Source organism: Sesamum indicum, linkage group LG3 (genome assembly GCF_026168435.1).
Source record: "Sesamum indicum cultivar Baizhima isolate 11 linkage group LG3, ASM2616843v1, whole genome shotgun sequence".
Taxonomy (NCBI): domain Eukaryota; kingdom Viridiplantae; phylum Streptophyta; class Magnoliopsida; order Lamiales; family Pedaliaceae; genus Sesamum; species Sesamum indicum.
In genome coordinates this window covers 27,641,437-27,666,179 of record NC_142659.1, presented here as the reverse complement: position 1 = coordinate 27,666,179, position 24,743 = coordinate 27,641,437, and the positions used below count along the sequence as shown (strand labels likewise).

The 24,743-nt window shown below is 32.6% G+C and overlaps 3 protein-coding genes across 6 annotated transcripts; 1 reads left to right on the top strand and 2 right to left on the bottom strand.

Annotated features, from left to right (window-relative positions):
• Positions 1–5,812: 5,812 nt before the first annotated feature.
• Positions 5,813–8,343, top strand: LOC105158988 (AT-hook motif nuclear-localized protein 28). 2 transcript variants are annotated; one of them, XM_088878249.1, is made up of 2 exons: positions 5,813–6,836; positions 8,001–8,343. In XM_088878249.1, the coding sequence occupies exon 1, from the start codon at positions 5,887–5,889 to the stop codon at positions 6,730–6,732; it is 846 nt and encodes a 281-aa protein (XP_088734375.1). In that variant the 5' UTR covers positions 5,813–5,886; the 3' UTR covers positions 6,733–6,836; positions 8,001–8,343. The 2 variants fall into 2 exon arrangements, with proteins under 2 accessions (XP_088734375.1, XP_088734376.1); XM_088878250.1 differs by having other exon boundaries at positions 7,936–8,343.
• Positions 8,344–10,420: 2,077 nt separating this feature from the next.
• UBP16 (ubiquitin-specific protease 16) lies at positions 10,421–18,296 on the bottom strand. Of its 3 annotated transcripts, none has more exons than XM_020692572.2 (12): positions 17,575–18,296; positions 15,884–16,362; positions 15,024–15,799; positions 14,849–14,937; positions 13,992–14,077; positions 13,686–13,848; positions 13,458–13,581; positions 13,211–13,368; positions 12,690–12,774; positions 12,398–12,610; positions 11,293–11,354; positions 10,421–11,209 (listed from the first exon to the last, which is right to left on the bottom strand). In XM_020692572.2, the coding sequence occupies exons 1-12, from the start codon at positions 17,907–17,909 to the stop codon at positions 10,762–10,764; spliced, it is 3,018 nt and encodes a 1,005-aa protein (XP_020548231.1). In that variant the 5' UTR covers positions 17,910–18,296; the 3' UTR covers positions 10,421–10,761. The 3 variants fall into 3 exon arrangements, with proteins under 3 accessions (XP_020548231.1, XP_020548230.1, XP_011074221.1); XM_020692571.2 differs by having other exon boundaries at positions 15,024–16,362; positions 17,575–18,020; positions 18,112–18,295; XM_011075919.3 differs by having other exon boundaries at positions 15,024–16,362; positions 17,575–18,017; positions 18,112–18,295.
• Positions 18,297–20,443: 2,147 nt separating this feature from the next.
• LOC105158985 (pectin acetylesterase 11) lies at positions 20,444–24,623 on the bottom strand. Its single transcript, XM_011075917.3, has 13 exons — positions 24,588–24,623; positions 23,635–23,777; positions 23,346–23,428; positions 22,719–22,848; positions 22,472–22,542; positions 22,130–22,216; positions 21,910–22,034; positions 21,736–21,796; positions 21,583–21,636; positions 21,382–21,459; positions 21,107–21,200; positions 20,890–21,026; positions 20,444–20,718 (listed from the first exon to the last, which is right to left on the bottom strand). The coding sequence occupies exons 2-13, from the start codon at positions 23,774–23,776 to the stop codon at positions 20,617–20,619; spliced, it is 1,164 nt and encodes a 387-aa protein (XP_011074219.1). The 5' UTR covers position 23,777; positions 24,588–24,623; the 3' UTR covers positions 20,444–20,616.
• Between the last annotated feature and the right edge of the window lie 120 nt (positions 24,624–24,743).

The following is a 24,743-nucleotide window of genomic DNA, read 5'->3' as shown; positions in this document are numbered from 1 at the left end:
AATTACTGACACACTTGAATTAAGTCTCAAATTATGTCGTTACATTATTTATGTCTTTTAATGTCACTCATAAAGTTATTACTTAACCCCATTTTCCCAATAATTATAATATAAGTGATGAATTTAAAGACGATGGTGCATTGAGTGGTTGGTATTCGTCATAAAAGGGTACATTGGTAATTTTCAACATTCTAAATTTAATACTTGGACATTCTTCATTTGACAAAATTCCTCTTTTGCCACTAACATGTTTCTTAAGGCTTATTTATTTTTTATTATATAAAAAGGAAATTATAAAAATATATTTTAAATAATTCATAAAATATTAATAATGCGAGTTGCGGACCATCTTTTTTTTTTTAATTTTTACGAGCAATGATTGGAATGAGACAAAATATTCCGAAATGTTATATTCTCGGGACAAGCCTGCATTAGATCTCCCATAAAACGCATACGGACACAGGTATTCAGTAGATAGCAGAGACGACATGACACGATTGCGCGTAGACCACCCATTTTTAACGGAAGACATACAGAACGTGGATATTGGAAATGGTACAACAACATAACACGTCGTTTTGTTTCGTCATCTACTAATATGCGTGTCGAAAGTGGGTACCAACTTGGAGATGCATGCATGATGGACATTGTGGTATGTTATATAATATAAAATATTTTATTTATATTAAAATTTATATTTTCTATATATTTCAGGCTCAATAGATACACTCCTTTCGTCTAAGTCCTCAACCTAGACCAACAAATATCGAAAATCTCAATAGGTTACCGGATAGATATGATACCACATTAGATAATATCTGTAAGTTCTTCATGCATTCAAAAGAAAATCCACCAATAAATAAAAATACTCCGTCCACGTCCCACAAAAAGAGTAGAAGTTGTAGTTGAATGTCTACTAATTCAATTGAACATGATAATGTTAGGGTGGATATAGTTGGTTCTTCTACAACGTATACACCTCAATATTACTATGTGCCTCAACAGTCACAACAAGATGATTGGTTTCAATCAGCTCTGATGCATTCAAAAAACACAGGGGTCTAATAGATTTAGAAAATCGTTCAAGCTTTGGGCTGAAGCAAATGCAAATTCTAAAGATGAGACTGCAAAAAAGGCATTAGCACTCCGATACTCAAGTTAGTATTAGATTTGAAGTTGAATAAAGCAAGTAAATAAATGTGATTAAGAATCGATATAGTGAATAAAAGTCGATGCAAAGCGTAAGAACACGTGATAATGTGCTTGTACAGTGCTTAAAGACTGTTTAGAGAGTGTCTTGAGAGTAAGAGAGGTGTAAGGAACGTGGGGGGTGTCCAGAGAGTGAGAAAGATATCAGGAAGGTATCTCCCGTATGGAGGAGTAAACATGTATTTATAAGGGGTGTCCCCCTATGATGGTGTTCTGCACATTTCTTCATTTTCGAGGAGAAATGGATAAGAGCCATTTGAATGAGCCATGATCTACCTTTATCTTTTGTTAGGTGTGTTTTTAAATGCTTATTTTCAAGTTGGAGGAAACCTATCATCAGCGAGCACTCTTAACCGCTAGGTAGTCTAGTCGCCAAGGAGTTCAAGGCTTTGGGGGAACCTCCCTCGTCTGCAAGAAATCCCAACTGTTAGGGATGTCATCCTTGTAGGGCTTATGTGGTTCCAGGATGACTGCTGACTTCTGAACTGATGAGGTGCCACGTGGGAAAGCAAGTTGTCACGTGTGTGGACCTTTTGCACCGAATATTTTTGCGGACTTTGATTATGGTTAAAGTTTGGGGATGTTCTAGACCTCCTGCCTTTGTCAATTTTTTTTTTTTTTTTTTTTTGTGGAACACTAGCCAGGGCCGCATGCTAGGTCCTCTTGGGCCTCCTATAATGTTATAGACCTCTCGTTTTTTTTTCTTAGGATCGCCTAGGCCTCTTCATACATGACAGGCCATGCAAAATCTTATTTTGCACATGTTGATCTTGATCTTGGCCTTGACATTAATCAACCATATGCGCCAAAATATAACATTTCACCAATTTTATTTTTCTTATTTAGTGCATATCGTGATCATGTGGCTTCTAGTTTTGAAACAACATCAAGTCATTGCATATTAATGCCGATGATGATGATAATGAACAAAATGAGCCAACACATAAATGTGGTTGGGGAAATAAAAAGACCTCGATGCCAATACCACCGACGCAATTACGAGTCAGACGGTCATTCTTAATATTTGTATGTAATTATCATAATATTTGTAACAGCTAACCTTATCGTTTTTACTAATAAATTTTTTAAGTTATTATTAACTATAGTTAATATATTATTAAAATAAATAATTTTAAGAAGAAATAATAAATATAATTATTATTTATTTATAATTAGTAAATTATTAATTATCTATTAAATATTATAGAATAAATTAAAGTTATTATTAATTAAAATTTGTAAATTAAAACTATAAAAAAGTATAAGAAATAAATATAGTTTATATAATTAAAAAAAAGAAAAAATTGGATGTCCACTACTCCAACTCGAAAATTCAAAAAAAAAAATTGGTGTGTCCGTAACTCCCATCATTAATTTATATGAATGATTTAAAATATATTTTATATTTTTTTTCATAATAAAAAATAATTAAACCTTGTTTCTTAATCAAAATTTTACAATGTAATAATTATTACAATCAGATCAATATATTAATATCTATTTTATATTTATAACTAATATTTATAGATCAAATAAAATTTATATTTATATTTTCAAATGTATATATAATAATATTTTAATTATAATCATAAAAATTAAATGTTTATGACTCAAAATTTTTAGAAAGAGGTAGTGGTCTGTGGAAGAGTGCATGTTATGGGTATTGGCAGTGGTGGTGGGTGAGCGTGAGGGTCGCAAGTCGTCTTGTCTTGTCAAAGAAAGTGGGCGGAGATTTGAATTTCTGCAACCGATACCGACGCCAACCGCAAATTGCAGACAGACGACCGCATACTGAATCATTAAATGCGACACCGAAAGATACATATACACATGCGACTTTTGCCCCAGACCATTAATTCCTATTTCCTTTTTCACACTTTTGCCCCTCAATTATTTCATTTCCTACATTTTACCCACTCCAACTATAACAATACACTTTTTTGTCCCCTTAAATTATACGTACCACATACATCAATATATATTTCCATTTTATTCCACTTATTTTTTAAATATGTTAATAAATTATTGAATTTATTAATATATACCTTAATTGATGTTAGGTCCAATTATAAAAATACCCCTCTATTATTTAAAATTTTATAGTTATACCTAATGAATGTCAAAAACAACAGTTGAATTTTAATCTTGTTTTAAGATTTTTTTTATATATTTTTAATGATTTAGAATAACGATAAGAAAATATAAGGTGCTAAACATAATTTAGATATAATTAAATTACACCAGGTAAACACCAACCATATGTATAATTTTTATTTTTATTTATCCCACTTTTCAATTACTTTAAAAAATTATTGGAATTAAAATATTAAACAAGCACGGCTCGCTCAACTTAATAAAAACATATATAATTTTGGAGTAAAAAGCTTCATGATTCAATATAAATTTATAAGATATATATATATATATATATATATATTCCTTCATTTTAATTCAAATAGAAAGGACAATTATGTAATTTTGGACAAACCATATGTCAACTTTTTCAATGCATGGATCAATAATATAATTAATATTATAACTAGTAAATTAAGCCAAAGTTATTTATGCCAACGTCAATACTAAGAAAAAAGTCTACTTAGATGTACTTTTTAAAATTGAAGGGGCAAAATATAAGTATGCATATAATTGAGGGACCAAACTGTTATTTTTCCATCCATTTTATCCTCGGGATAATGATTATAGAGGAAGGCCGTATTCCCCGTGATGGCAACGGCATTAGCCGCGTTGTCGATTTGTCAATCCCACTACAAAAGCAAACTCACTCTCCTCGCCGCCATAATAACTTCTCGAAACAAGGTTATTTTATTTTTTACAATCTTTTATCATATATTTATATTTATAATAATAATATTCGTACTTAAAAGCAAAATCTTACACAAACATCCCTTAAATTATAATGTAATAACACCCCTTCAAAAACTGGTACCTATAGTTTTAAAAAATATGGAACGATTGTGAATTTTGACCTTACTCAAAGGTGTCTTCGCAATTTATCTACAATATATTTTTAAAAATATCATGAATCGCTCGTCAAAATAGTTATAAATTACCATTTCAGGGGTCGTTTACAAAGTATGATAAGAAATGATCAAGACTCCAATTAATCCATATTTATGATTATTATAAAAAATGGGAACATGGTAGTAATATATAAGGTGATATGACTTGATAGTTTTATCGTACTGTTGGGACAAACACACAACAAAAATTGTTAATCCGATCAAATCTTTAACCATTTTACTCTGCACACAAAAATAAATATGTTTTGTTATATAAATAAAAAAGTAGAGACGATATTGTATGAACTCGTCGTGGAGAATTGCACCTAAACCTGCGACAATTTGTAGTCATTATAACAAACACGTACAAGTACTACATCAAGAACTAATTTATGACGTATATTTTACCCGTCAAATATCTTGATTAAGATTCGAATTTATATATATTATATTATAGATATGATAATGTTCAGTTTTTACAATTAAAAAGACAATATTAAATTATTATTGGTTTTATTGTTTAAAAAGAAAAGCCTTAAATGTCGAATTAATTATAAAATAAATAAATAAAAATGTAAGATATTTTAAAGAAGTCGTCGGAACATTTTAGTAAACTTTCCTTCCAAGTTTTCCCACCTCTTCCAACCCCTTCTACTCCCACTGTATCTTCACTTTTCCCCATTCACTTTTTATTTATTTATTTATTATGATTATTATATGTAATAATAAATGTAATATATTGTGTGGCGGATTCAGTAGATAATTAAATAATTATGGATGAGAATGTTCATATCATGAAATATTTAAAAGAAATTGATCACACCCACTTATGTAAGTATTTCTTTTGTTAAAATTCTTTAAAAGTCTGTCCAATTTGATCACTATAATTTCATCAACACACTAAGATTAAACTTATATTTTTCAATATATGAATTTTAAATTTGTAATGATGGATTAATTTAAAATTTAAAATATTTCAAAACAATTTATTATAAATTTAAAGTATTTTTATTAAATATTAATAAATTTTAAATTCATTTTCAAATCCTTTGTGTAATTCCAAATTCATATAACCAAACATAACCTTAAGCATTCATTTGGACACATTCTAATTGTACTTGTACGTACCAAAGTCCATTTGAACGATCAATAATATTTTAGTCTATTGGTTATGAGTGTTTGAGTCACACTAAATGTGTAAGTATTTGATTCACTTTTGTAGGAATTTATTATACTTTATTTCATTGTTCTTAGTTATATAGATACATTGATGAATTATAGTCAATGTACTGCTCAATTCATTAAAACATTTAAATACAGAATAATCAATCTTGAACTAATTAATGACGAGATAAATATAATTTGATAAATTAGAATTGAAAAAAAATTTAAGTATACGATAAATATATCATATTTACTGTATAAATAATTTGAGTAGACAAATTCAAATTAAATAAGATTTTTTCTAATAATATATAATATAAAAATACGATAAAAATCCATGTAGAGACAGAGAGAGCCCCAAATCCCAAACCCAAACCAGCTGTCCTCATCTCTCAATCCATCTATATTTTATTGCTTGGAAATAGATACACCCAATCATCCATATCTACCTTACCATAAACAAACACAAAATAAGGATAAACAATTCAAGAAAATGAAAAGGAAATGCATTGAAGAGGATCATCCCACCCCCACCCCCATCACCATGTTCTCCACCCCCCACACCCACCACCACCACCACCATACTGCCAAACTCCACCTCCAGGCCACCACCTCCGAAGAAGCCGACAGCCACAGCTCCGCCAAAAGCATTAATGCCAAGGACGACTCTTTCCCTCCGCCGCCCACCACCCACGACGGGGCCACCATCGAGGTGGTTCGCCGCCCGCGGGGTCGGCCACCCGGCTCCAAGAACAAACCCAAGCCGCCCGTCATCATCACCAGGGACTCTTCCGAACCGTCCATGAGCCCCTACGTCCTCGAGCTGCCCGCCGGGGTTGATGTTGTCGAATCAACCTATCGCTTTTGCCGGAAGCGGAACATGGGCCTCTGCGTGCTCAACGGCAACGGCGTCGTCGCCAACGTCACGCTCAAGCAGCCCTCCGCCACTCCCGGCGCCACAGTCACCTTCCACGGCCGTTTCGATATTTTATCCCTCTCCGCCACCATATTGCCTGCGGGCGGCTCCGCGGATGGCAACGGGCCGTTCGCTATATGCCTGGCGGGTCCGCAGGGGCAGGTGGTGGGGGGCCACGTAGTCGGGCCTTTGGTCTCGGCGGGGACCATCTACCTTATAGCCGCCACCTTCAACAGCCCCACATTCGATAGGCTGCAGGCGGCGGAGCATGAGGACACGGAGGTCAGGGACGGCGCACACGATCGCCATGAGTCCCCGCATACTGTTTCCGGCGCAGATAGCGGCGGTGCTCATATTTACAGCTACCAGCCTCCCGATGTTATCTGGGCACCAACCGCCAGGCAGCCGCCGCCGCCTTACTGATCCAATTCTGACGTATACTCAAAAATTTCCGGCACGGTGCTGTGATGATGAAGTAGTGCACGTTGGAGGAGATTTGTCACTGTGTTTACACTGCTTTACACATAGTATGTTTTGTTCGTGGTGTTATTGGATTAATTTAATTTAATTTTTCCTACAATTCTAAATTCCCATAATTCTTTTCTTATTTTTATATTATTTGTTTTAAATCTTAGTTTATGTTGTAGTATTTTATTTACTTAGAATATGATAGCTTAATTTAATATGCTCATAAGATCTTAGCAAATAATTAAATATTTAGTTTTTATAGAGTTCTTATTAAATTAAAATTAATTATATGTCGAGTTTACTATATTTATTATATAGTAAAAATTTTAAAGAGAATAATAAAGAAATTGGGTATGTCACGTCCTCCAAGGTATTAAATCTAATTATACAATTCATTTGTAAAATTACATGCACACCCATGGTCGTGATTTATCGTAAAGGGTGTGCTTGTAAAATTTTATTTTTAAATGAGAGATATTAAATCTAAGGTAATTATACTAACTTTCTGAAATTAAATTAAATTAAATTATACAAATATTCTTTCTATTTTGTTAAATTACAGTTTCACCTCCTGAGGGTGTAAGTGTAATAATTTTTCTTTGTAGATTGAATTTTTTATCTTGAATCATGTTGCATTTGTTATTCAAATTAATATATACACATTAAGTATAAATATATTATATTATTTATTTTATAACAGGTAGAAATCTATAATAACAATTCTCCATGCCCAAAGCACAATTTCTATTATCCTAGTATTTTTTACAATCTCAAGTTTTTTATTCTCATGACCTATTTGACTTACATTATTTGATTTAATGCACAATTTTTTTTAAAAAGAATAATTTTGTTTATTATATAATAAAAAGTGTACTTAATATAAGATCGACTAAGCTTTAATTTCTGGAAAAAAAAAGAGTAAATTATAATAAGTTTTTATGAAATTTATTGTAATTATACATTTTGTTATTATTTAAAAATAAAAATCATTCTTGAAAATAATGATTGTTTAGTAAGTACCTCACTGATGCGATACGGTGGAGTGTTTATTAGATTTTTATTAATTTAAAAATAACATTTATATTTTTTTATAAAATAAATAAATATGTATAATTATAATAATTTTAAATGTTTATTTTGTTTTAAATTGGTGAGTAGTTGAGGGTGATAAATAATCGAGTGCTGCGGGTGTGCGCTGCCTTATCTGCAACTGTTTGGTGCAGAGAAGTAAATAGTGAGATCTGAGGGTGGCAATAGGTAGGATGAAAAGTGGGATAAGAGGTGTGCAGTGGAGAACGTGGCTGGGGATTAATGCACCAGCAGCAGCAGCAGCCATCATAATGGATGGATGGATGGATGGGACGGGTCTGATCTGACGACTCTTGCTCGCTACCCGATGTATTATCTTTCACTCACCACTTTCTCACCTTATCTCTCCTCTTGTTTTTATTTGGATTCCATTTTTTTTTTAATTTCAGATTTTGTAGTAATTTTTTGTTTTATGAAATAATTATACTATTATTTAATGTAATTAAGTATTAATATAATTTAATAATTTATATTTAATACTCTGACATTTATTTTTATTTAAAAATTTATTAAATTTATCAACATTAATTTAGATTCACCAATTTAATCTAAAAATTATTACTATTAATAATAAATAAATAAAATTTTATATTTACTCTGAAATGATTTATTACTAACTTATTACGGATCAAACAAATTATTTTACTAATGCTCGCACCTTAATGCTTGTGATAAAATACATTCTCACTCTTACAAGGGCAGTTTGATTAGAAAAAAAAATTATATGATTTACAACAAGTTAGTAATAAGACAGTCACGAGCATAAATAGATTTCATTAACATAAACAAACATTCAAGGTGTTAGAAAATCATATAAAGCCTACGTGTAATTATATTAAAGTTCAAACAAGACAAGTGTAATTATATTTTATTTTATTTAAATACCAAATATATTCAATTCATTTTGTGGTGAACAATTAAAATGTCTTTATTGACGATAAATTATAATTTTACTTATTTTTTAAAATTTTTTATAAACTAAGTGATTCTTTTATAATATTTGCATACCACTTCGTCTAATTTATTTATTTATTATTATTATTTTTACAAAAAAAAATGATAAATTAATAAAGTTGAAAGTTTTAAACCCTCGTTCAAAAATAGCATAATCTTATCGAATATCATAAAATATTTATAATTTTTAAATAATAAAAAAAATATTAAATTTTAAGAAAGTCGGTTAGATTTATAAAAAAAATAATGAAATAAAAGGGTAATGATTTGGTGAGACGAGGGAGGGTGGTGCGAAGCTTGACCCTTAGTTGCCTGTCCACTCCTATCGATCGCTCTCATCCCACAACACAACTTGTACTTTGCTTTGTCTCAGTGGGACCCACTTTTGGTTGTTTTTTTCCATTTATTAGAATGATGACTACGATGAATAGATATTACACTGCCTCTCTAAACTTCAACATACTTGTAAATACATTTCAAAAATTATAAATATATTTTTTATTTTTTATTTTGTTTAACGACGAGTTTATTCTATTAATTTTTTAAAAAAGTTTATCTAATTTTTAAGACATAGACTAAATACTCTTTTATATTATAAATTTTTTTATATTATTTTAAAATTTAAAAAAGATCAACCGTAAGGCTGTAGTAATAATTTTCACCTTATCGTCTAGAAATTATAGAATTAATTTTTATTCGAGAGAATATTTATAATTTTTTCATACAATAAAAAATATAATATTTGTAATTATATCAAATTTTAAGAATGAAACAATAATTTATCCTTCATATTATTATGGTGCATTTACAATTAAGGATTTATATTTAATATATGTATATAATAATTGGATAAAAAAAATGTATTTGTTTTTTAATTTTATAATGTAATTGGATAAGAAGAGAGGAATTTTGGGGATTCGGTGTGGGGCCCAAGAAGGAAAAGAACAAGACACGACCCTCTTATCCCAATAACTCTTACCCCAACAACTTGTACTTGTAATTGTAGTTGTAGTAGTTTTTCCTTATGGAATTAAAATCCGAACATAACATTTCAAAGCATGGAATAAAAATAGGAGCAATATTTAAAAAGTATAAGTTGAGAAGATTGGAGATGGACTAAACTGTTGTAATTTGAGTGATGCGGCCATGGAGTTGGAGTTGGGCGATAAGGATTGCTACCCCGTCGGCAAACGGAATCTTCCAAGTAGTTTGCTGATTAGGTGGATGAAAGTTTTGGGTTGAGTTTTCGATAAAAATCAAGAATCATTTTCACTAGAGTCCATTTCCAAGATGACTTTCTGATTGCGATAATCAATTATAATCTAACAACCTGTTGTTCGACTTCAAAACCCATTCATATAATATTCAAGTGAGAAAATCCGAAATTCACAGTATCAAATCAATCATATTACTGCACTTGTCATATAATTTATTATTTTTCTTAAATTGCACTAAAGATCTCTCGCTGTGAAATTAGCTTGATTGGTCAAATCTGATGTAGGGTGAGATGTTCCCATCAGAGACTGTACCTTATGCACCTGATAAACATAACAAACTAAGAATAGACCAACACTTTGCAATAAATCCATTGAGACAAAAATGATATGAACAATATTATATATATATGTATATATAAGCTGTATGTATGTGTGTATAAAGGGGATGAGAGTCACAAAATGAGGGCTCATTTTCAGCCTGAGGAGCAATGCAATACATACAAATCAGGGAATTTCCTCCATGCCACCAACCCCTCAAACTCATTATTCCCCACTCAGTAAACAACTAACACATGTTCTTAAATATACACTTTTCAGCTTCGTTGCGAGAGCTATATTGTTTCCTAATCTATTGGAGCCATATCGTCTACAACTACTGCTATATCAGCTAACTCTCTGCACTCCTTATTTAAGCTGTTGCTGCACAAAAAAGAATCTATCCCTTTTATATGATGATAGAACAAGAGCTACCTGTCTCCGCATCTGAAGAGTATCGGTCCAAATCGCCAAGCGGTGAGTGCCTCGAATGCAGGGTGAATGGTGAGGATGACGGTGATGGTGTGTTATTCCAAAAATTCCCTGTTTCACCTAGTATTTGATCGAACGAGTCGTTTGTGCTTGAAGATTCCGAACGACTGCTCTCTGTGCTGTGAGATGCAACCTCAGAGAAGAAAGAGGAAGTAGACTCACTTGAAGAGCTCGAAATATCATCTTCTGATTTTGATCTAGTGGGATGATGACTCTGGTGAGAGCGATGGTTGCACGGTTTCGTACGCACTGAAACATCCCATTCCGCTGCATGAGATTTAAATTTAAGAGATGGGGTTTTGGCTTTTCTGGTATCACGAGGAATGATCGAACTTCTTATCAGTCTTGGCGCACGTGGGGAGCACCTGATTAGGGATTTGATGAATTTTAGGATAAAAATGGTGAAATGAAAGACAATGCGGAAGAGTATATTTGTGAAACAACGTACCTTGCATAGAAAAGCATATATGCCTCTTGCGACAAAACATTTTCAAGGTCCACTGCTCGCACCTACACAATGATAAAGGACAGATAAAAGACTATGAGACCCAATGATTAAGTGTCTTGAAGCTCATTGTCCAAGAACAATTAAGATAAAGCAGAAAAGATCAACCCCGCTATTTCCCAATAGGACAACTTTTACTAGTTTGACATGCTGGAAACCGAATTATTTTCAATCCATCTGATTCAAAATGAAGAGAAACATCCTACACCACAAACTGACGTACAGAGTTTTGTGCCTTTGGGACCATATCAATACAGGTTCTGTCGCTCCCACATGGCAATTTTCCGCTCTACAGTTTTCAGTGAAGGATTATATCTGGCAATCACTATGCTTAGTCACCAGTCCATCTCTGGCCACTCTCTTCATCGTATAGATAAGAATTCTAGTGATACGATTTACTACGCATAACAGGAAGTGGTTGGTTCTGTACATCATTTGCCAAATGTAGCATGAAATAGAAATGCATGAAACAATTAACCAGCAGTGCTGCGAAGCACAGATGTCAAGAGGGTCGCAGGTCTACAAAATCACTGAACCAAAAATTTTAGTTCTCTTTCTATCTGAATTTTACTTTGTCTTTTCTTCTCTTTACAGTGGTGTGTGTGTGTGTGTGTAAGGGTTCAGGGTTTGAGAGACAGCATCGTTCTACGTTGGATGCTGAAACTCTAAGAGTTCCTCCAGCACAACAGAAATCGCATAAGAGACAGGCCATCAAGACTGTGACATTCTTGGTAAAGCAAATATACGTCCAGTATAACAAACTGGCTGAACTCAGCCTTCAGAGGAAAATCATATGAAGTAACCAAATAATATACGCTGGTAACAGCTGGTTCCCAATATCTCTGGTCCACTTTGACGTGGATCAGAGGATTCAAGATTCAGTCCCCAAAAGTAACAGTTAAAAGTCGGACATTTCACATCATTGCTTAAAATGAAAGGCAGGTATGAAAAAATATTCATTTTAGGAAATGGAATCTTATTTTAGGATGTCTGGAGAGCAAATATGAGCAGTAATGAAAGATGTAGGAAGCAAGTGGTAAGAACATACCATACTGTCATCAGCTTTGAACCACCTTCCCTCATTATTCTTTATGTAACACACGTAATGACCAGAAACTGCTGAATTCATAACATCCAAGTGAACCACTATTCCGTAAAGCTGATAAATCGGGCATTTGTCACTTGTTCCACTCATGTACGGAGCCAAATTCAGAACCTCTGGAAATTTGACTGCCTTGTTCAGCTTCCCAAATGTGCCCAACTGGGAAGGTGGTAATGTAAGAAACTAACATTGACACAAAAATGACAAAATGAAATACACATTTACCAAAAGTCATTACCTGAAATCTCTTAAGAGCGATTGTGAGGACATTAGGAGCCTCTGATACTCTTAGCTTCTTTTCAGCCTGCTCATATGAGTTACATCTACAAGATAATACAATGCAGCTCAGTATCACATGTCTATCAGCTAAGTCGGAGAAAGAATAGTGTTTAAAATTCTTGGGGTTTAAACTAAGTTTGTCCTTGTAACAGCAACAGAAAGGAAAATTATGAACATGCCGTAAGATGTAAGGGTATACCCATACTCATAACATGAATTACTTTGATAGATATCATGATTATACTACTATAGATCACTCTTTTGGAAGATTCAGCAAGCCGAAAAAATCTTGAACACAAACCCACAGTAGGAACAATAATTTGAAGTAGCTAGGCACTTCTTCAAAGCATGAATTTGATGTGAACATATTAGTGAAACTAGAAAGGATAAAGATGCTTACAACCCATGGAGTAAAATCAACAGAAAGCAGACACACTCACAGATTTAGAACATAGAAGTATATGTAACTGAAGAACAAACCTTCTGCAGTGGTACTTATTTTCACCATCTAACATCTCAGAGCGAGTGAATAAACTTAAGGAATCTTCCAGAGTTTCTATCTCTCCTCCTATCTCAACAGTGAGATCCATTATTCTTTCATGCTGCTTGAATGTGCCCCCACACCCCATGCACTCTATCTGCATTAGAATTATATCACTAAGAAAAACTATTTAATAAAGTAAAGCTCTCCATCTCCAGAATATCAAATAGATTTCCTCCGAATAACCTTTGACTGGAGGTAGCCCCCAAATGTAAGCCCCAAGAGAGTTGTTTCTTCATCCAAAGAGCCGCCGGCCACATGAACTCCAGCTTCCTTCAAGCAAACAAATTGCATGGCGTCGATTGCACATCTGTACATTTAGTATATATTCACATGATCTTTAACACGACGACCCATGGAGACTCGAAACATGCATTCATTTAAGCAGATTCAAGAAGGTTGATGCCAACTCACCTAAGAAATTCATGAGCATCTTCTTGCTTACCACTACCCATATGACTTCCTATATGCTGCATGTGAGACATTATCCGTGATGGTGACACAGGAAACTTGCCTTCCTTGGCCTTCTTAACTAGCATTTCAAACTCACAGGTGAAGCACCATTCTTTCTTTTGACCTGATGTTTAAGAAAGAGATAGAGAGAAAAAGGGAATTAATAACATGCAGAGAACTCCAAAGAATAACAGTTGTAATTTGAAAAGATAACACAGGCATGAATTTCACATTATTATTAGAGCAAAGGAAAAATAGATCGCTTACATGCTTTTTCATGAAATCCTTGGAGAAAGTATGCTGTGAGGGGTGGAGTAAATGTCAAACACTGAAGAATAGCATTTGCGTAACAGCTGCAGGAGATTTGGACAAAAGAAAAAATCCCATGGTATTAACAAATTAAAATTCTAACAGTACTGGCAACAAATGCAGTTAAGAGACCATTAAATATGTAACATATTCCAAGACCCCTAGAATGGAAATAGAGACAACTTTATGTGAACACCAAGTAAGAGGTCAAAGTTATGACGTTTTATCGACCTACTATAAAAGTAGAATATATGTTGCAAAATTACAAATAGTAAGTGATACCAATAGAAACTTGTGCTTTCGGTCCATCATTCATGGCTCTTGGCCCATGAAATCAGTGTAAGTTGGATAAAATAACTTCACTTACATAATTTCAAATTCAAAGCGATACAGTAATTAATGACGTGGCCCACAAGCAACAGCATTCCTAGGTTCAAGTTCATATTTTACAAAATAGCATATTGGCTTCCAACAATCTTAGCATGATGTTCCCCAAGCTCATATACCACAGAAAGTGGCCCACTCTAGTTCATATATATAGGTTTAGACAAAGTGGCTCATCATTTAATGCTACACAAACTCAATCTGTTAATATTTTTGGGTAGCAAATTTTAACATAGGAAATTGATAAAAGAATGCAGCCCTTGAAACGAAGGATAAAAAGTTGTAAAAATGTAGAAGCATGACTACAAAGTCAGCCCTTAGGCCATAGATTATACCATGCAAAGCCCAGAACTTCAAAAGAAATTAATTAAATAGATCAAAAGTAGGTTCACATTCAATTTGCCAACCAGAAAAGCTTGGCAGAGTTTTACCTATTACCACAATTTATGAGTCCAGATGGGCATAATTCTCTCTCTTTCCAAGTGTAAAGCTTCACAAAAAGTTCATATGGAAATAAACCCTGTAAAACATGACCAAGTTAGCAGTTCTGACTTCTCATAGTATATGGGGAAGTGGGTAAAATTACAAAATAAGGTTCAGGCACACCTCATATCTTGTAATCCCATTTTCAGCACCTAAAGTACCATGCCTAGTAAAGTTAGAAGCTCTGAACTGGTCCATGACTCTCCTCGCTGATGGATCAGTTCCACTTTTAGCACACGGCAGATGGCCACTGCTGTCCAAGGAACAAGCACCATCCCTGTGAGCACATTCACTTTCGATGGACTTCACATTCAGAACAGCAGGCTTCCTGATGCAGGTGCTAGAAGACAAATGAGCATCAGAAGATCTGAGTCTCACAGAATCATTTTGTTGACATTTCTTGGCATCTAAAACACCATTTGTCAAATCAGTTTCATGGTCCAACTGTTTACAAGCCGAAGATTGCAAGCTACTAATGTTGATAGCATGTTTGCTTGGTACATGCTCCTCAGATATGTGTGCCTGGCAGGCATCAGAGGAGGAAAGTTGAGCTTCTTCCTTAGCGCTACATTCAGAATTGCCACTCAAAGATAGAGGTCCACTGAACTTCAAACCCTCTTCACACACTTCTGATAATGTTGATGCCTCGGGCACTGATGTAACTGGGCAAGTATCATCTTCCCTGACTCTGTTCATATCAGCACCCAACACTTTGACATGGACATTAATTTCACCTGAAGATGGAGTAGATGAGGAGCCAGAATTTGACATGTTAACTTCACCAAATTTGTCAAGTCCATCGGTCTTGGATCTAATGGGTTCAAGTGTTCCACCCCAAAAATCAGAGGAGGATGTAGACATTTCAGGAAGTGAATGTTGAGAACCAGCAGCAGTGCGCCCTGATGAAGTTGACAATTCAGACTTCTCATCTGTTTGAATATCACCAGAATTGAGCTGATTTGAGAAACTAGAAGCATCCATACCATATTTAGGATTTGTCATCCTAGGTTGTTGTGATAAGAATGGACTCATTGATTCCACATTAGTAAATGTACTCTGCCCCTCCGATCTATTACTATCGTTTAAGTTGCTATCTGAAGCAACAGACATGTCAGTTGAACTGGTGGATGAATAACATTCATCAGGAAGTGAGTTAACCAAAGCCTTCCCATTGATATCAGTTCTTTTCCAAACTTGAGTAGTTTCCTTTTCAGACTCATTATTCTTACTAGGTAAATTAAGAATGGGACTTGAAAATGTTTGTTCTCCAGAAGATGATTCAACTGATTCAGTAGTACGTGTTCCTTCAATCTCAATATAATTTTGACTGCTCTGAATCCCATCTTGCTTAAACTCCTTAGAATAAGAATGGACTCCTTTGTCAATGTTCTGATAAGTGGTAAATGAGTGGCATTCTTCCTTGTGACCTTGTAGCCAATGTATTGTTTGACATTTTCTGGAGCTGCAACATTTTGAGATGTGAATAAGAAGCAACATCTGAATATCATGCACCCACTTTCTCAAATAGAAAGCCAACTACTGTTTCAACCCCTACAATTTTCATGTTTGCAGCCAGCTCCAAGCCAACAAATTACAAAAGCAGCCCACTGAATCATCATCCAATATTCACTGCTAAAGGCCTTCGCTCATCCTCATAGAGTAAGGGGGCAAAAAGAAAAGGCCAATGTAATATAATGTTATCAAACTATAGATCCTATTGATAACTCACATTCTCCTGCAATCAGCAATTCATTTCCATATGCAAACATATAACGTTATCAAACTATAGATTGTATTGATAGCTCACATTCTCCTGCAATCAGCAATTCATTTCATAGTCATGACTAAAATTGTGTCATCTTATTTCTCCTAAACATCTCATTAACCAAACATCTCTGTCAGTAATTCTCCTATTTCATTTATAGGACATCATCACAAAGGAAGCACAAATTTCCTTGAATTTCTTTTTCTAAGACTGCCTTCTCATTAAATCTATGGTTTGGCACCACTAGCTCGCAACTAAAACAGCGTAAAGATACAGCTAAACTTTCTTTCTTATCTCTTGTTTAAAACTTTGTGTCGAGTCAAAATGGAACCCTAGAAAAGGTTTCCATCTTAAACACGATTATGTAGATTACGCCTTAATGAAGCAAGTATAAGTTTGAACTTTGAACTAGCGCCAAAGAATCCTTAATGCCTCCTTGCCACTTTTGCTCTTATATTACATGGATTGATAAGATAGAGCTAGTGCTTTATATAAGCAAACAGAAAGAAAGGAAAGGAATAAGCTGATGGTCGAAAATATTAACTTGTCGATAACAGTCTTCTTTCTCTCTAAATAATTAACTAGTTGATAACATTTCTTCTTTCTCTCTTTTATATATGGTCAAATTCTATGATAGACCCTCATTCAACTCATTGCTGCAAAACACAAGCCGACCTAACTTAGTTTATATGCCATTACCCTAACCTCGGACGCCTTGGTGAGCGCCGTACTTGGTGACAATTTCCCAAATTTACTATCACTGAGATTGCCAAAATTTAACAAACATGTCTCCACAATCAAACTCACATGTACCCAATCCAAAATGACAATCAAGGAAAACAAACATATGCAACCATTAAAGCGAAAGATCAAAAAAATTTCTAAGAAAAGGATGATCACTCTTCATACCAGTAACGAACAGCTTTACACTGCTTGCAACGCGTTGTGGTTGGACTAAAACACACCTCACACTGGTGCTGGGGCGGCGATCGTCCGGGAGACCGTCCCAACCCGACTACAAGTTCATCCGCCAACGGCTCAGCCGCCAGAACAGGACCATAGCTGCTGTACCCCGCGGCTGCCTCAAGCTCTATCCTATCTGACTCCTCCCTCGCCAAGGCCATGCGCCTCCTGATCTCCGCATTTCGTGCAACCCAACGCCGCCATTTCCAGCGGGCCAAGAACCACCCCACCACCACCACCACCAAACTACACAAGAATCGTAGATCCCCCACCAAAAGCATTTATATCAACAAAAGCAGTGGAGTAATCAGCATCCAAGAAACCCAATTCTCCAAAATTCATAAATTACTTCCCCATGAACTCCAGCAACGATCATCAGCTTTTAATCACTGCTGCGAAAAACCCATCATCAGATTACTCAAGTAAATTTCCAATTAACGCCACAAACTGTATACAAAATCACTGTATCTGAGAATTATGCACCTTGCCCACAAAGACACCTAGAAAAAAACAAAGATTCTTTGTTCTGACCCAAGAATTTCTGAGATCGAGATTTCAGCAGAGCTCTTCGCGTACAGAAAGAGAAAAGAAGAGAAACGATTCTACGTGAAATTTTTTACAGTGACTCTGCACTGCTCTTAATCCAACAATTCTCTCGTCTTTTTCTCAGTATTTTATAATATAATAATTTATAACAAACAAAGAAATACTAATTTTAATTCCTTGCCCAAAAGCAAAGAAACCTTAATTATACCATTTCACATGCATGTACAAAAATAAATATTGTTTTTATAAATTACATACATATATTTCCTAGAAAAAATTAAATATTGTGCTTAATACAATTATATTTTATGGAGATTTTAATAATATTTTCTTTCTTTTTCTCTCAGTATTTTGAACTTGGGAAGGGCACCAACTTTTTTCAGGTTGAAAAAATGTGGGAGAGTGGAAAGTTATATGATAAATATAAAAATAATAATAAATAAGATTAATTACACTTATATTTTCTCTAAAAATATAAATTATACTTTTACACCTGAATCCTTTTTGTTAGGGTTTTGACGAAAAATATTTATATTAATTACAAAATTGCATAAATTCCTAATTTTACCCCAAATTTATCATTTTCATGTAATAATTTTATTTTTGTGAAGGAAAAAATGTAATGATATTAACCTCATTTATATATATACTTTATATTTATTCATTTATAAGTACAAAAATATACATGAGAATATTAAATGAGGGGCAAAATTAAAAATTTATATATATATATATATATTTTTTGCTTGCATCATCATTTTTTGTCCAAACCCTAATGAAAGGAGTCGGGTGAAAATAAAATATTTTTAGAGGGGTGTAGGTGAATCTCAAAACTTCTTTAGAGAAACATGTAATTTAGCATTTTCAGAGGGATATAAGTGTAGTTAGCCCTAATAAATATTTAAAAATAAAGAATATTACATTTACATCCTCTAACCTATGGTCTATTTTACACAAATCCACCAATTTCTTTTGAAATATGTATATATCCACCAGAAACATCACTTCTTTTACATAAATCATCCATATTCTTTAAAAAACTACACTGTCACCCTCCCACAAACATCAACGTAATTACATAAATTATCTATATTTTTTGATTGTCAAGTGTAGTTTCTAAATAATAAAAAAGTAAGAATGATTTGTGAAATAGATCATACATCAAGGAGTGTAAATATAACTGTCCAAAAAATAAAATAGCGTACCAAAATAGGCGAGACACCAAAAAATCAATCGTCCCTTATAAATTTACTAGCAATTTGAACCGCACCTCATATGTGTGTAAATTCTATAATAATATCTAAAATAAATATTCATTATTTAATATATAGTATAGATACAAAATAATAAGTTCATGTTAAATACGAATATGGTGAACAAAAAAAAAAAGCATAAAAATTAAAAAGAAATAACTATTAAAAAATAATGAGAGAGTATGAAGTTAGACGAACAAATAAATTAATTAAATTAAATATTAAAAAAATAGACAGAGAAAATAAGAAACACCAAAAAGGTATTACTATGAATATAGCATTTATATAGGTCAAAAGCCTATTATTCGGATTATATATTTATGTAATTTAATAAGAAAAAATAATAAATTAGATATTATTTAATGGATTGTCACGCGTTGGACGTATAGAACGGGTTTAGACCTATTCAAACCTATTTCACTATTATATTTTCTTTTTAATTTAATTTTTTTTAATGATCGATCTTCTTTCTTTTTTTCATTTTCACTCGTTATTGAAATTAATTTAGAACTACGGCCTGCTTACACAAATCATCCATATTTTTTTGAATATTTATATATATACCTATAAAAATATATCAACATCATTTATATAAACTACCCATATTTTTAGAAAAATTACATATATACTCATCAAAAACTCCAACATTATTACACAAATTATCAATTCTTTTTAGACGTTAATGGTGGTTTCTGCAATCATACAAAAAATATGAGTAATTTGTATAGACAGATCATAAGTCATGAAAGGGTGGAAAATATAACCATCCCAATTAATTTTGTATTTTCAATATTTGGTAGATAAATGTTTATTAATTAAAATATCCTTACTTATACTTATTTTTTCTTTAATTAATTAATTATGTCAATTATTTTTAATTTATTTAAATTCAAAATTTAATCTATTTTATCAATTTGATCAGTTATTCACTTCATTTTTTGTTCTATTTAATTTAATCAAATAAATATAATAAAAATTTAAATTAACGCATTGAGCGTGTTTTGTTCGCCAGTATAGAATAAAGCATGGCCTTTTGTATATATGGTTATCGTTACAATGGACAAGCTTATATAATAAACTTGTATGTAACAAAATTCATTGAGGTGAAAAATTCACCAATTATTCTATTCAGTGATTTTTCATTTGTTAATACAGGAAGAATACATTTTGCATTTGCATGTCCAATGTTTTATGAAAGAAAAGCGCAATTTCGTGGCAGCTCGTTCTGGGTATCTATTTCTTGGAAAGAACTCCGGTCGAAGTACCAATCACTAATGGCTTCTGCAACTGTCTGTAAATTGAAATGATATTAGAATAATAAAATAAAGATAACTTAAAAATTTAAAGAAAGCATAATTTTAATGTAATAAATGAATAAAAATAATTAATTTAAGACATCCATGTGCGCTCCTTACTGTTATTATTATTATTATTGTTGTTGTTATTAAATAGGATATCTTACTTTATTCCCCAATTTTGGCGATTTATCCCACCCTTCTCTTTCGTGCAAGTGACCATGACGGTAGCAAGAGTGAACGAAAATTCCTGTCGATGAAGATTTAACTCCTTGCAATTCCTTTATGAAAGTCGCACGGTAATCTGAATTTTTCAAAGCATAAAGAGTTAATAATAGCATTTTTAAGAATGGAAATAAAAATATAGCAATTAAAATTCAATACCCTTCATGATCTGTAATTGCGTCGGCGTGCAAACTTTTAGATTATCAACGCAAATTTTCCAAGTGGGATCATCCGAAAAGTAGTGTTCTTTTAACTGAAACAAATTGATAAGAAAGTAAAACATTAAAAAGTACGTACTTATAATAAATCTACCAACTGCAAAGTAATAAATCATTTGCAAACTTGAAAACAACATAGAAGTAATTTTGCTATAAGTAAATAAACATTTATTCTGTCTTATTTCTATATTTTTATTAGAGTTTAAGCGTACGTACCTGATAATAATCGAAAGCTGATTCGAGGAAAAAGATTGGCGTCTTGATATCTTTGATTATGTTTTCAGGAAAAAGACACTGAAATGTATTTTGTACACAAAATATGCATATGGTTAATTAGTATTCCAACATATTTTGCGATAATTTTATAATAAATATAAGATATATTATATATATATATATATAAAGAGCTTCTCTTACCAAACTCGCGTTCATTTTCGATGTGCATGATGCCGGCAAAAACTTGTTTGATCTCTGCAGCAAATGCCTCAGTTGTGTAAGAGAAAATTAAGTCATGAAAGAACATATATGTAAATAAACTTACAAATATGTGAAGTTTAGATATTTACATACATGATATGCAATCAAATCAGCAAAGTATTCTTCTCTCTTCTTAGCTCCATAAAGATTTTTCCTATGACAAATGTAGGCACATAAATATTAGATTGAATTGTGTATATATGGATATATATATGTATATATATTTTAAAAAAATAAAGAAAAATTAAGTTTTATTCGATGTCTTACGCATGGATGAAGAAACCAGAATCAGAAATGCACTTTACTCTACTAGCTTTAGGTATGAGTTTACGGAAGCCGTCGCAGTGCAAGATGGCTCCCCATGCACCGGCTGAGCCGCCCGATAGTATGGCCTGTGAAGTTTATTAATTTTGTTAGTATTTGAGAAATTGATGAATAATAAATTGAATGCATACGCAAATTAAATAGTCGTTAAATTGCATTCTACATTTTTGGCGTTCTTCATTCCTTGAGCTAACATATCTTCCATCACAACATCGAAAATCTTCGCACCCCTACGAGTAGGGTAGGTGTTCTGGGAGAAATCAAAAGTAAAATTAGGTAAATATTACTATTCAATAAAATCTCTATTGGTCTGTCTGTGGATGATAAAGATTTGAACTGCACTGTTGCTACCAGCTGTAACATTTGACTTGTCGGCAGACGTTATGTCTACCAATTATTATTTGAGAGTGAAGTCACGGGGCATTAGCAGACTGTATTATTTTTCTCGTGGCAGAGTTTTGCAGTAACAATCATTAATCTATCCATAACATCTTACAAGACTTACTTCTTCGACGTCTCCGGTATACGATGAGCCATCACAGTATCCGACATAAACCCTATTCCAATTATAGAAATCTGGAAATCAAAAGCAACTGAACAATTAGCCAATTTGATTATTCAATAATATCGTAAATTTGTACCCACATAAATTGTAAATCATTGAATTAACATATGATCATAGTACATATGATTTAACAACTAATGACTGATGTGGACACAAACTCACACGAAAAACATCAGAAAAACCCTACTTGGATTAATGGTGTGATTTGAACTCAAAATGTCCTTGAAATAGTGACGCTTTTCTTTAAGTTTGGTGCTCCCAGTACTCATATTTGTTCTGTCCAGACAACCCTTATTTGAAGCACACCAACCACCACCCTAAAGTCCACATCCTCAAATTAATGCATATTATTACAAGAAAATATAGTAAAATAGAAAAAGGAATGATAAAGATGAACAACATAATTATTTTCTAAAAATTTAAAAATATCATTTTATTATTAAAAAAATAAGGAAAATTGAGAAACTTATGTCGAATCTCACCTATTTTTGGTATGTTATTTTATTTTTTAATATTTAATTTGATTTTATTTATCTAATATATAATTTCTCACGATTCCACTTTTGTGAAGTTTTCTGCGTAGGAAAAGTTAGACTCCTTTCAGAGTTCAAATTACTTTAGAGAAAAGGAAAGAAATATTGCTGAAAATCTCCAAGTACAATTTTGCTAGTCACATACTCGAATTTGTATTTTAAGTTTTTTTTTTCTTTAATGATAATGTGCATTTAATTTACAGAAGTAATACTTATTTTCTACACGTGTATCGTGTGTATCTTTATTGCTGGTATAGATATATATATATATGAAAACTAACCTCTAGAAAGATCACCCAATTATCAATTCCGTCTCCAAATCCCTTTCTGAAGTAGTAAGCTGGTGGACTTCCATCCAAGCAAACTGGAATAAGATAACAACAAAAAATACAAATTTTAGTCCTGTGATATAAGGGAGTCCTGTACGAATTTATTTTCACAATTTAGTCTCGTAACTTTAAAATATTGAAAATTTTAATTCTTTTCTAATTAATTTAATAAAAAAATTATATTTAATTTATACATGACTCAAATAAATTGCAAGTTAAATTTTCAGAAATTAAATGGCACCTGCTCCCTTTGAAATTGCACTTGGAAGGAATGTGATGGTAGTCCAGTCCGAGCCATGGACTTGAGTAGCCATCACAATTAGGATACAAATTAGAGGCCTAATTATCCAGTGATCAGCCATGGTCTGAATGTGGTTTTCCATTCTATGTACAAAAATAAAAATAGAAAATATTCATCAGGTCTATGCAAAAATCGAAAAAGAACAAAGACTATACGCAACATGGCTGGGAAATAGCATTTTTTGTTTAATATTAGAGACACCATACTTCTGTCCCATTAATTATAAGATTCTTATTAATTAATAATCTCATAAGCATATGACCGTTAACGTGCTTCCCACGTGGCCTTTTCCATCAATATACTCACCAAATATGATGAAAGGACTAAAAACAACCTCATGCTTGTTACACAACATTTTTCGTGAAAATATTAATGGAGTCTGACGAAATGACTATAAGTAATGGGGCGAAAATTATACTTATTTTAAGTACGGGACTAAAAATATAATTTTTCTGGTAATATGGACAAAAAGAATATATGGTAGACAGAAGCATTGGAGTTTGCTAAATCATGTGGAAATTTAAAGTACAATTGTATATAAATAATAGTGTGTGCGTGTGGCATACTTAAATGTGTGTGTAGAATAATTTTTCAGTGTTATTTTAAGGATAAAAATAGATAGGTCAATAGAAAAGGTGAAAATATGCGAAGTGGGATGCGAAAAAAAAAAAAAAGAAAGAAAAATTATAATTGAAGACAGAAAAAATAATTTATCAGAGAATTACGATAAAAAAAAGTATGAAAAAACTACCAAAAGATAGTTTTATTAGATAAAAAAAATATCGATTTGATACTCGTCAATTATATAAAATATATAATAAAAGAAATAAAAGAGAAAACTAATTGAATTTTCGAATAAGAATGCTAGAACTTTCTAGATCATAATAAATTACCTTTTGGACCACGTATGATCACTGTCTGAAAGAATAAATTTGTTATATTTATGGTCTGATTTTTGTTCTCATTTTTGTTGCTTATATAGTAGATTCTCAAACTTTGTTAATCGTTTTTCAGGTGCATTTTTCTGCGATGGACCAATATTATCGCTC

Bases quoted from the DNA above. Each gene is read 5' to 3' on its own strand.
- LOC105158988 (XM_088878249.1), top strand. From the start codon at position 5,887: ATGAAAAGGAAATGCATTGAAGAGGATCATCCCACCCCCACCCCCATC.
- UBP16 (XM_020692571.2), bottom strand. From the start codon at position 17,909: ATGCTTTTGGTGGGGGATCTACGATTCTTGTGTAGTTTGGTGGTGGTG. The intron at 14,938-15,023 runs GTGTGCCTGAAC...CATGTTTTACAG, and splicing joins ATGGGATTACAAGATATGAG to GGTTTATTTCCATATGAACT. The intron at 12,775-13,210 runs GTTTGTTCTTCA...ATTATCTTGTAG, and splicing joins AATAAGTACCACTGCAGAAG to ATGTAACTCATATGAGCAGG.
- LOC105158985 (XM_011075917.3), bottom strand. From the start codon at position 23,776: ATGGAAAACCACATTCAGACCATGGCTGATCACTGGATAATTAGGCCT. The intron at 22,217-22,471 runs GTAAGTCTTGTA...GATTTCTCCCAG, and splicing joins ATACCGGAGACGTCGAAGAA to AACACCTACCCTACTCGTAG. The intron at 21,027-21,106 runs GTATTGAATTTT...TGAAAAATTCAG, and splicing joins GCAATTACAGATCATGAAGG to ATTACCGTGCGACTTTCATA.